General features: G+C 35.7%; 1 protein-coding gene and 1 pseudogene across 1 annotated transcript in view; one reads left to right on the forward strand and one right to left on the reverse strand.

Moving 5' to 3' along the window:
* DYNC2I2 (dynein 2 intermediate chain 2) overlaps positions 1–12,976 on the reverse strand; it is a 34,678-nt gene that overhangs the window by 12,865 nt on the left and 8,837 nt on the right. Inside the window, exon 2 of the mRNA XM_036749402.1 lies at positions 4,202–4,450. Coding sequence (XP_036605297.1) covers positions 4,202–4,450 — 249 coding nt within the window. The remainder of the gene's footprint in view (positions 1–4,201; positions 4,451–12,976) is intronic.
* Positions 2,015–2,382, forward strand: LOC118841780 (annotated as a pseudogene).

The raw sequence follows: 12,976 nt of genomic DNA on the forward strand, positions 1-12,976 counted from the left end.
TTATAATACAATATATAAAATAATAATTCTAAATAAAATTATAATTTTAAATTCTAATTCTAAATAAATCTAATTATATATAATTCTAATGATAATATAATTCTGTTGTATATAGTTATATATTTTAATATTATACTGTTATTGTTATATCATATCACATCAGCATATCATATATATCATATATTATATTATATCTAATTGTAATTAATCAGTATAATTTAATTAATATTATATAATATTTATTTATAAATATAATTATATTATATTTAATAAGGATGAGGATGACAGAGCTGTGAAATGGTATAGTCATTCTGGAAAGCAATTTGGAATTATACCCAAAAAATCGTTAAACTGTGACCTAACAATACCACTACTAGGCCTATACCCAAAGAAATAAAAAAATGATGAAAAGACCCATATGTACAAAAATATTTACAGTAGCTCTATTCATAATAGGAAAGACCTAGAAACTAATGGCATGTCCACTTAATTGGGAGTGGTTAAACAAATTATGGTATGTGAATGTAATGGAACATTGTTGTGCCATAAGACATAAAGAAATGGAAAGTTCTGGGGAAACTGGGAAGATCTTTATGAAATGATACATAGTGAAGTGAGCAGAATTAGGAGAACAATTTTTACAATGAAAATATTACAAAGAAAAACTACTGTAAGAGACTTTAGAACTCTGATCCACTGATGAATCATGCTTCCAGAGACCAAGAGAAGTGATGAATTTTTAATTCATTTCTGCACAAGGTCAATGTGGGAATTTGTTTTGTTTGACAAATGCATGACATACACATAGTTGTTATAAGGGTTTCCTTTTTCTTCTTTTTGTCATTTTTTGTTTATTTCACTATTTATTGTTATTTTTTATTGTTCATTTGGGGGAGGGGAGAGTGGTAGAGGAAAATAATGTTTGTTAATTAGAAAAAAATTAAATTAAATTTGGGGGTGGGGGTAGAAGAAACAAATAAATCAAATGCCAAAAATAAATGAAGGGCCTTCTGAGATTTACATGTGCACATGTTCACACATACAGAGAAAGAGAGAGAGACAGAGACAGAGAGACCGAGAGACAGAGAGAGAGATAAGCAAACATTAATTCTTCTTTAAGGAAAAAAATCCCAAGGAAATAACCCAAAATATGTGGGGCTAGAGGGGTTGTTGTTGGTTTTTTTGGTGGGGGATGGTCAATAAAGAGAAGGAGTCTACTGAAGACACTCTTTAGAATAGCACAAATCTAGAAGAAACACAAATGTGCAACAATAGGATTAAACAAATTCATGGAGAAAAATATAATATTTTAAAAGCAGATGAAAATTCAAAAAGCAAATACAAAACTCAAAAAGCACAGTGATCCAGCACTATTTAGCTTAGAGACAAACAGCCCTGTATACTTCAACAGCTATAAGGTACGCTCCAACAACGGATCACTTATGGATGACCATGAATCTTTAAGGAGGTATTATTTTTGAAAAATTCAGTGAGACTTGGGGAGACTTGTATGAAGTAAGCAGAACTAAAAGAACCATTTACATACTGACTGCAATAAAGTAAAGGAAAAGAACTGTGTAAGGCTTCAGAACTCTCAATCAGTACATTGAGTGGCAAGGACTTCAAACGACTGAAAATGAAGCCCATCCTTAGCTTCTGGCCGAGAGGTAGGCATTGGTGGACTACACCTGCAGAATGAGGCCCACAGTTTCAAACATGGCCAATATGTTGATTTGTTTCACTAAACTGTATTTAATTCTTATAAGAGAGGGTTCTTTTGGGGGAGAAGGAAAGTCATTAGAAAAGTGAAAGTGATGTAAAAAATAGAGCATCATGACAGACTGGTCTGTCCCCGTTGGCTCTGTGGAGCTCCTGACGCTCCTGACACTGTGTGTGTTTGGGGGTGGGGGGAGAAGATGGGAGGTGTGATGGACACAGTTGATAAGTCTACTTCACAGTCCTGATGATGACCTTGTTTAAGGAGGATTGGAGAGAGCACAGTAGGGATTCAGAGATGACAAAAGGAACATGACAAGAAGTTCTCAGCTTGTACCACAGGATTTTCAGGCTTGCAAGGAGGCGGCATGATGGAACATTGGGCAGAGGAAGGACACCATCAGAGAACAGCAGTACATTATAAATAAAGCCAGTAGGTTCTCCAGAAAAACTAAAATCTTATGGTTTCAAAACTAATTAAACAATGTATATAGATGAGTATACAGTAAGAAATGAAATAGGATTATATTACCACATCCCATATCCAAGATTCACCTGCCTCCAGTGGCCCTCACTCCCCTACAAAGCTGTGGACTTCCAACCCAGGAGAAGCTAAGGTAACTTTCTAGGTCAATATACCGCAAGACTCAGGATAAAGTTTCTTAGTCTAAGAACCAAGCTGGGCCTGAGCAAAAACCAGATGATTAATTTTTTCTCCTTCACTTAAGCCCAGATGGAGAAAGGAAGGACAAAGAATATAGTGTCTTTGCAATAATTTCTCTTAAACACTCAAAGACCGAGTCCCTAATCTCATAATAGTAATTTATATGTCATTGAATTTATCAACACTACTGTCACACTCCTAGATAGGAAGATGCTCACCCCCAAAGATTGTTCCTAATCGCGATCTTAGTGACATTTTTAGATGAAAGTCTGAACATAGTAGGAACCGGGTTTAAATTTAAATTTTAAAAATTAAAATTTTTGTGGAAATAACAGTCATATACACAGAAGAGGCTGCAGAGTAAAGACATGGCAGTACCCATTAGCGGCTTCTCTTGGAAGTTCTTAAAATTACTATGAAAATCAGATACTTGCCTCAGACACTTGTCAATCTCTGTGGCTTTGTTTTAAGATATGGATACATTTAAAATAAGACCTTTTATGTTTTAGCTGGTCTACTGACATCTTTTTTGGCTTTTTTCTCATTAATATGCAAATAGGCTATTTTCTCCTTTGCCACACTAGCAGAGTTCATATATACTCTAGTCCCATCACCCCCTTAATTGCCAATGGAAGATATAGTATATCAGGGAAATTTGGGGGAGGGAAATATCCCAAATTTTCAGGAATTTATTAATATAGTATATTTCATTCTGTCCATTAAATGCATATAATGTACCAACAAACTTTAAAACCTAGAATTTATGATTCTGGCCTCAAAACCTCAGCGCAAACTTATACTACAATCAATTAAAGTAATCACTTTCTAACTGACAACAAAGTTGGAATATCACAAGCAGAAGAACATGCTGTATAAATCACAAAGCTAGGCTGATTTTTAAATTATGTACAAATAGGAAAAGGAAAATCTAGATCAAAAGGAAAAGAGCTGTGCCTTTGTGATACGGCAAGGGAAAATCCCATTGAGAATCACTGTACATCGTGTTGTCTTTCATGTTCAAAGATGATTGAAATCTTCAATAAAAAATGTTCATAAAAATAGAGCATCAATAAAACATTTTTTTAAAAAGAGGTAACATTTTGTGAGATATTCTCCATTTAAATAGGCAGGGAAATGTGTGACATATTTTAGAAAATTTTCCACCCCAAATGCTAAAAATAAATTAAATTTTGTTGCTAAAGGCTAGCCGGAAAACTTGCAATCTAGAAAGAAGAGTAATCCCACAGGACCCAAACAGGCAAAGAATTACTAAAGCAATTGTGGTAGTCTTCAAATTATTTCAGTGAATATTTTGTTTGTTTGTTTTCTTTACAGGGGGGAAGGCAAGACAATTGGGATTAAGTGACTTGCCCAAGGTCACACAGCTAGTAAATGTGTCAAGTGTCTGAGGCCAGATTTGAACTCAGGTGCTCCTGACTCCAGGGCCGGTGCTCTACTCACGGCACCACCTAGCTGCCCTATCAATGAATATTTTTATAGTTGTGGTCAAGTATCCTTATTAAATTGAGTTCTTCTCCTCAGTCACCCTGGCAAAGTAAGCCAAAATTAGAGACACAAAGAATGAATCGAAAGCCCACTTCCTTGCCCAGAACTGAGAGGGAAAAAATCATTCAAACTTCCCTGGGTCTCAGGTTCTCAGAATCCTTTAGGACCAGATAACCATTTTCATGAGATAAAAATTGTGAGGCCTAGAGGTTTGTGGAAGTAGGAAATAAAACTGGGAGAAAATAAAGAGGACTTGGAGTTGTCAGAGAATATGAGGAACCCACTTCCCATCTTCCTTACCCAACCCCTCCATACCGTCTCCTGCTGTTCTGTCCAGTTCACCTCAAAGCCATCAAATGCATGGCTCTGCCAGTTCTTATCGAGCTCTCGGATGACAAGGTTTTCTACCCGACGGAGGAAGGAGGCCAATCCAGGGATATCTTGCTGGGATGCATAGCGTAGGGCCACAGGAGAAGGCGGGTCAGTTTGTACCTCTGCATCAACCTGTTCTCGGGCTTGGCAGGCATCTTCCGAAGTAGAAATGCTGGCTGTCTGGCAACTTTTCTAGGGAAGAATAATAAGAAAATACACAGTATTTAGGGCAAATCTATCCTCAAACCTAGACAAATAGGATGGATACAGAGAAACCTGAACAGATTTACATGAACTGATGGACAGTGAAGCAACCAGGGCTGAGAAAGCAATATATACAATGATTACAAGAATGCAAATAGAATGAACCAAAAAAAATCAAAAGTGAATGTTGAAAAATTAAAGAACATGCCTGGCTCAAGAGAAGAAATAAGAGAAAACACTCCCATTCCACACCTTTGCAGAAGTGGGAGGTCTACAAATGTTGCACATTGTATCTATTCCCAGACTTTTCAATGTATTAATCACTTATACAGATTTTTTTCTTCTTTTTCTTTTTTGTCATTATGGAATGACTCACTGTGAGGAGGGGGGTGGACAGATACTAGAGGAAACTGTGGTGACTAAAAAAAGGATATTAACAAAAACTTATTTTTAAAAAAGAATCATAGTATTTTGGAGTTGAAAAGGACCTTTGAAATCATCTAGTCCAAATGCTGTTTTTCACTTTTGGGGTTTTTTTTTCCTTGTGGTTTTCCCCTTTTGTTCTGATTCTTGTTTCAGAACATGCCTAATGTGGGAATATGTTTAACATGATTGTGCATGTATAACCTATATCAGATTGCTTGCTGTCTTAGGGAGGGCAGAAGGGAGGAAGGGAGGGAGAAAAATTTAGATATCAAAATCTCATAAAAATGAATGTTGGAAACTATCTTGACATGTGACTGGAAAAAATAAAATACTATTAAGTGCTTAAAAAAACCCAAAATGAAAATTCTAACATATATTATAACCAAAATCCAGAACTCCTGGTCAAGGAAAAAATACCACAAGAAGCCAAAAGAAAGAATTCAAGTATTGAGGAGCCACAATCAGGATCACACACAATTTAGCAGCCACCACCATAAAGAAATACGGAACTTGGACTACAACATTCTAACAGGCAAAAGATCTAGGCTTATAACCAAGAAAAAACTTACTCAGAAAAACTGAGTATAATTCTGCAGGGGGAAAATTGGACTTTTAATAAAATAGAGGACTTCCAAGCATTCCCAACGAAAAGACCAGAGCTATCGAGAAACTCTGCAATACAAACATAGGAGTAAAGAGAAATATAAAAAGGTAAACATCAGAAATCACAAGGGACTTAACAAGATTAAACTGTTTTACATTCTTATATGGGTAAAAGATACATGTAAACCCTCAGAACTTTATCACCACCAGGGGTCATAGGAGTTTAAGTAATTAGAGGGCCAGAGTGGGATTCTGTTGTGTTTGGATAATCTGAAACTAAGAATGGAATGGGTGGGGAAAAGAAATGCACTAGAAGAGTGAAGAATGGAGATGAAGAATGGGTAAAATTATCTTACACAAATGGGGTGCACAAAGTGGAGTTAATACAACAAAAAGGAGCAGTGGAATAGGAACAGATGACGCCTTGAACCTCTCCCTCAGTGGGATTCTCAGTGGAATTTCCCTTCACTAAAAGGAGGGAAGAATACACATACATGCATAATTGGGCATGAAATACATCCTACTCAATAGGAAAATGGAAAGGAAAAGAGTTAAGGGATAAGGGGGGAAATAAGGAGGGTAGATTCAGGGATACATTAGTCAGAAGTAAAAGAGACTCAAAGAGGAGACGGGGGGAAATGTATAAGAAAATAAGATGAAGGTAAATACACAGTTAGCAATTACAAGTGTCAATGTGAATGGAACAAACTCACCCATAAAAAGGAAGAGGATAACAGACTAGATTAGAAATCAGAATACTAAATTGTTTACAAGAAATACACTTGAAACAGGAAGTTACACACAGAGTTAAAATAAGGAGCTAGAGCAGAATCCATCACACTTTGGCTTAAGTAAAAAAGGCAGGGGTAGCACTCATAGTCTCAGACAAAACAGAATGAAAAATAGACCCAATTGAAAGAGATAACCAAAATACTTTTTGGGGGGGTGGAGGGGCACACCAAGGCAATCAGGATCAAGTGACTTGCCCAGGGTCAAGCAGCTAGTAAATGTCAAATGTCTGAGGCTGAATTTGAACTGAGGCCCTCCTGACTCCAGGGATGGTACTCCATCCACTGCACCACCTAGCTGCCCCAAAAACCTAAATTTTGCTAAAAGGTACCATAGAAAATAAACTAATAGCAATACTAAACTTAAAAATACCAAATGGAATAGCATCTAAATTCTTTAAGGGAATGTTAAATGAGTTGGGAAAAGAAATACACAATATATAGGTATATTAGTAGGAGACCTAAATTTACCCCCCTCAGATCTAGATAAATGGGACCAAAAGATAAACAAGAAAGAAGTTAAGGACCTGAACAGAATTTTAGATAAATTAGATATGTATGATTTCTGAAGAATATTGAATGGGAATAGAAAGAAATATACCTATTTCTCAAGTATGCATGGCACATTCACAAAAATTGACCATGTATTAGAGCATTAAAACCTCACAAATGCAGAAAAGCAAAAATAGTAAATCAACTTTTATTGACCATAAGGCAATGGAAATTATATTAAATAAAAGCAAAAGACGCTTTGGAAACTAAATAACTTAATTCTAAAGAATGGGTGGGGCATAGAAACAACCAATAATTTCATTAAAGACAATAACAAAAATGAGACAATCTAACAAAATTTGTTGTATGTGACTAAAGCAACCATTAGAGAAAAATTTATATTTCTAAAATCATCAATAAAAGAGAGAAAGAGCAGATCAACAAACTGGGCATGCAACTAAAAAAACCTAGGAAACTAACGAATCAAAATTTCCCAATTAAACATCAAAATAGAAAATCTGAAAATAAAAGAGGAGGTTAACAAAATTGAAAGTTTAAAAAAAAACCAATGAATTAATAAATAAAACTAGGAGCTATTTTTTGGAGGGAAAGTAAAAAATAAATAAAATAGATAAACCATTGGTTAATTTGATAAGAAAAAGAAAGAAAAAAGGCAAATTACCAGTATAAAAAGTGAAAAATAAATCCCAAATATTGAAGAAACAAAGAGCTATTTAGAAGCTATTTTGCCCAATTATATACCAATAAAACTGACAGTCTAAGTAAAATGTATGAATGTTTAAAAAAATATAAATTAACCAGATTAATAGAACAGGAAATATAATACTTAAATAGAAATATTTTAGAAAAAGAAATCCACCCTATCTTAAAAAAAGAAATTTAATAATCCATAAATGAACTCCCAAAGGAAAAAACCCAAGACCAGATGGATTTACTAGTGAATTTTACCCAACACTGGAACAATTAATTTCATAAACTGTTTGAACTGTTTGAAAAAATAAGCAAATAAGGAATCCTACAAAATTCCTTCTATGATATAAATGTGCCATTCATACCTAAGCCAGAAAGAGTCAAAACAATGAAAACTATAGACCAATTTCCTTAATGAATATTCATGCAAAAAATTTAAGTGAAACATTCACAGGGAGCCTAGAGGAATATATCACAAAGATCATACATATACTATTACCAGACTGGATTTATACCAGGAATGCATAGCTGGTTCAATATTAGGAAAATTATAAGCACAACTAACCATATTAACAACAAAACCAACAAAAATCAATTATTTTAATAGATACAAAAAAAGCTTCTCACAAAATACAACATCCATAACATCCATTGCTCTTACACACACACACACACATACACACACACACACACACACACGCATGCACACAGAAAAGCATAGGAATAAATGGAACTTTCTTTAAAAAATGGTAAGTTGTTGTTCTGTTGTGTTTGACTCTTTATGACCCCATTGGAGGTTTTCCTGACATAGATACTAGAGTGGTTTGTCATTTCCTTCTCCAGCTAATTTTAGAGATGAAGAAACTGAGCCAAACAGGGTTAAGTGACTTGCCCAGGGTCACATAGCTACTAAGTGTCTGAGGATGGCTTTGAACTCAGGAAGATGAGTTTTCCTGACTTCAGATCTGTCACTTTATCCACTGTGCCTCCTAGCTACCCTAAACCAAGAGCAAGTATTGCTATAATGGGGGTAAGCTATGAGCTTTTCAAATAAGATCAGAAGTGAAGAAATAATATCCACTATCATGATTACTATTCAATATAATGCTAGAAATGCTAACTAAAGCAATAAGACAAGAAAAAGAAATTAAAGGAATAAGCAAAGCAAAGAAAAAAGAAAACTATCACCTTTCACAAATCACATGATGATTTGCTTAAAGAAACCTAATGAATCAGCTAAAAGGTAAACCGACACAATTAACAACTTCAGCAAAGTTGAGAATACAAAATAAACTCACACAAATTGTCAGCATTTCTGTATGTTACCAACAAAATCCAGCAAGAAGAAAAAGAAAGAGAATTCCATTTAAAATAACTACAGATATTATAAAATACTTGGGAGTCTACCTGCCAAGACACACACAGGGACTGTGTGAACACAACTGCAAAAGAAATATTCTTTATATAAATAAAGGCAGATCTAAATAATTGGAGAAATATTATTGTTCATCGTTAGGCTAAGCCAATAAAATCAAAATGACAAAACTACCTAAATTAATTTACCTATTTGGTGTCATACCAATCAAACTACCAAAAAATTACTTTATAGGGTAGAAAAAAATAACAACAAAATTGATCTGAAGGAAAAAAAAGATAAAAAATATTAAAGAAATCAGTTTTTTTACATGGGAATGAGGGAGACTAGCAATACCAAATATTAAACTATACTACAAAGGTGTAATTGTCAAAAGAAGATGGTACAGAGTAAGAAATAGGTTGTCTGGCAGAACAGATTTGACACACAATATGTAGAAGCAAACGAGCACAGCTGACCTAGTGTTTGATAAATCCAAAGATCCCAGCGATTGGGGCAAGAACTTATTATTCAACAAAAACTGTTGGGAAAACTGGAAAGTAGACTGGAAGAAATTAGGTATAGGACCAACATTTCACACCGCATACTACGATAAGCTCAAAATTAGTACGTGATTTAGACATAAAGGGTGACATCATAAGCAAATTGGCAAAACATGGAAGATATTGCCCACCAGATCTATGGATAGGGGAAAAGTTTATGACCAAACAAAAGATAAAGGTTCACAGGAGGTAAAATGGATAATTTTGGTTACATAGAATTAAAAAGTTTTGCACAAAAAACCCCAACGCGGCTAAAATTAGAAGAAAAGTAGGAAACTGGAAAAAATATTTGCAGCAAGTTTCTCTAATAAAGTCTCATTTCTAAGATATATAGGGAATTGAGTAAAATTTACAAGAAAAGAGCCATTTCCTAACTAATAGATGGTCAAAAGATATGGATAAGCAGTTTTCAGAGGAAGAAATCCAAGCTATCAATATCTACATGAAAAAAAAAATTCTAAATTACTAATAAGTAGGAAAATGCAAATTAAAACAACTCTGAGGTACAATCTCACATCCATTGGATTGGCTAAGATAACGAAAAAGAAAAACAACAAATTTCTAGGGGCTTTGGGGAAACAGATACACTAATCCACTGCTAAGAGCTGTGAACTGATCCAACTATTCTGGAAAGCAATTTGGACTATGCCCAAAAAAGCTATTGAACTGTGCATATCCTTTGACCCAGCAATATCACTACTAAATCTAAATCCCAAAGATATCAAAGAAAGAAGAAATGGGCCCATATGTAGAAAAATATTTACAGCAACTCTTTTTATGGTAGCAAAAAATTGGAAACTGAGGAAATACCAATTAATTGGAGAATGGCTAAACAGGTTATGGTATATGAATGTGATGGAATACTATTGTGTTTTTAAAAATGATGAAGCAGATGATTTCAGAAATACTTGGGAAGACTTATATAAACTGATACAAAGTGAAATGAGCAGAACCAGGAAAACAATTTATACGATAACTACATATGAAAAGACAAATCAACTTTTAAAGGTAAAGGTAATCATCTTTGAAAGACTCTTAATAACTCTGATCAACACAACAACCAACCACAATTCCAAAGGATTCATGATGAAGCATGCTATCCACCTACAGATGGTACAAATTGAAGCATATTTTCTTTTCTTTCTTTTTCTTAGTTTTTCTGGACATGGCTAATGTGGGAATTTGTTTTGCATGTCTATACGTATTTGTAATGGGTTTTGTTTTTCTTGCCTTCTCAATGCATGAGGGAGGGGGGTGGAAGGGGAAAGAAATCAAAACTAAAAATAAAATTGAATTTTTAAAAAAAGAAAACAAAGAGATAGGAGATGGAATATTTTATTTAAGGAAGAGTAAGTAGGCCAGTATGATTAAACCATAAAATGTATGGGCTAGGTCATAAAGAGTTTTAAATACCAGAAGATTTTATGATCCTGGAGGTAATATGGGAGCCAAGTTGAGTTCACTGAGTGGGGGCAGTGGAGGGAGAGTATGATACAGTCACTTTGGTAGCTGAGAAGAAACTTGAAGCAAAGAGAATAAATAAATAGGAGGTTATTACAATAGTCTAAAGAAGAGATGATGAGGGACTGAACTAGGGTGGTGGCTGTGTAACAGAAGAGAAACATGGAAGAGATGTGGAAAATAGAAATGACAAGACTTGTCAAATGACTGGATCCGTGAGGTGAGTGAGAATGAGAAATCAGAAATGACGTTAATGTTTTGAACTTGAATGACTGCCAGGATGGTGGGGCCCTCTTCAGTAATAGCAAAGTTTGGAAAAGGGATAGGTTTGGAGGGAGATAATTAGTTCTCTTCTGAACAAGTTGAGTTCGTGGTGATTACAGAATGTGCAATCAATGTTCAATATCCATAGGCAGGTTGTGATGCAAAACTGTGGCTCAGAAGAAAGAATGGTACTGGCTATAAAGATCTAGGCATCATCTGCATAGAAATAATAAATGAATCTAGGGGAGCTGATGAGATCACCCTGAGAAAGAATACAGAGGAAGAAGGGGGCCTGGGAGAGAGCCTCGTAGTAGTGGGGATTTGGATATGGTACAGCAAAGAAGACTGAAGAGTGGTTAGAGAGGTAGGAGTAGAACCAAGAAAAAAATGTCATCAAAACCCTGAGAGGAAAGACCATTCTGGAGCAGAAAGTCATCAGGAGCGTTAAACACTACAGAGAGGTCAAAAAGGCTAGAGATCGAAAAGAGACCCTTAGATCTGCCAGTTAAGACATCACTGGTAACTTCAAAGAGACTAGTTTTAGCTGAATGATGAGGTCAGAAGAGCTCAGAAGGCAGCAAGAAGAGGAAGTGGAGACCCTGAGGTCAGATAACTTCTTCCAGTAATTTAGTGGAGAAGGGGAGGTGAGATACAGCAGGGAAGCTGGCATAGAGGATGAGATCTAGTGTAGGTTTTTTAAGGATTGGTGGGTCTAGGGCAGGAAGGAAGGAACAAGACTGAAGGTTAGAGAAAGGGGGAAATCATGTATACAATCTGCTGGAGAGGACAGAGGGGATGGCATTAAGACTAAGACTACAAATTTCAGAGAAGATGCCAACCTGAATTGGTAGAGGGGGTTTCCTCAATTGAGAGTTCATTAAACCACTGAAATCACAGGTCCATTCCCTATCCCTATCCCAATGTGGGAGGCATAGTGCTAAGTGCTAGACATACAAAGACAAAATCAAAACAATCTACCCTTCAGAAGTTTTTATTCTACTGTAAAGAGATATACTCTCATTTGAGGAAGAAGAAAGCACTAACAACTAAGGAAATCAGGAAAGGTTTCTCATAGAAGGTGAGCTGGACCTTGGAGGAAGCTTGAGATTCTAAGAGGCAGAAGTGAGGGTGGAGGGTGTATTTAAGACATAGAGGATACCCTGTTGCAAAGGTACAGAGACAGAAGAAAGAATGCTGAATCTGAGGAACAGCAAATGTGCCAATTTTACCGGAATGTAGAGTATATGAAAAAGAACATGAAATAAGCCTAGAATGGTAGGCTGGAGTCAGACTATGAAGGGCCTTAGCTGCTAAGTGAAGTAATTTGTACTTTACAGGCAACAGAGAGCCACTGAAGGCTCTCCAACATCAGGCGACATCTCTGAATCAGAACAGCAATTCAGGAAGCTTATTTTAGTAGCTGTGAATAGGACAGATTAGGAAGGGGAAAGACAAGAAGGAATCAAATTTTAATAGTCTAGGTTGTGTAATATTCAAAAAGCAGGTGATGAGATATGAACTAGAGTGGTAGTAATGTGTGTGGAGATACAGGGACGAATGCAAAATAGGCTACTAAGCAGAATCAACAATCTCTCTCAGATACCTGGATGGGGGTGGGGGTAGAGTAAGGCAGAAGGAACATGTCCACATGTATAAACTTTCTACTCCCCCAAACTAAATTGGCTTCCCCCCTCTGTTAAGCGTACCTTTATTCAGTACCTTTATTCAGTCTCTTAAACATCTAGACTCAGTCATCTTTGACTCTTCCATCGCCACCAAGCAGTTGCCACATCAATTCAATTCTATCCCTATGACCGCCTGCATTTCCAGTCACCCCTCTAGTTCCTGTTTA

The sequence above is a fragment of the Trichosurus vulpecula genome, chromosome 3 (genome assembly GCF_011100635.1).
Source record: "Trichosurus vulpecula isolate mTriVul1 chromosome 3, mTriVul1.pri, whole genome shotgun sequence".
Classification (NCBI taxonomy): domain Eukaryota; kingdom Metazoa; phylum Chordata; class Mammalia; order Diprotodontia; family Phalangeridae; genus Trichosurus; species Trichosurus vulpecula.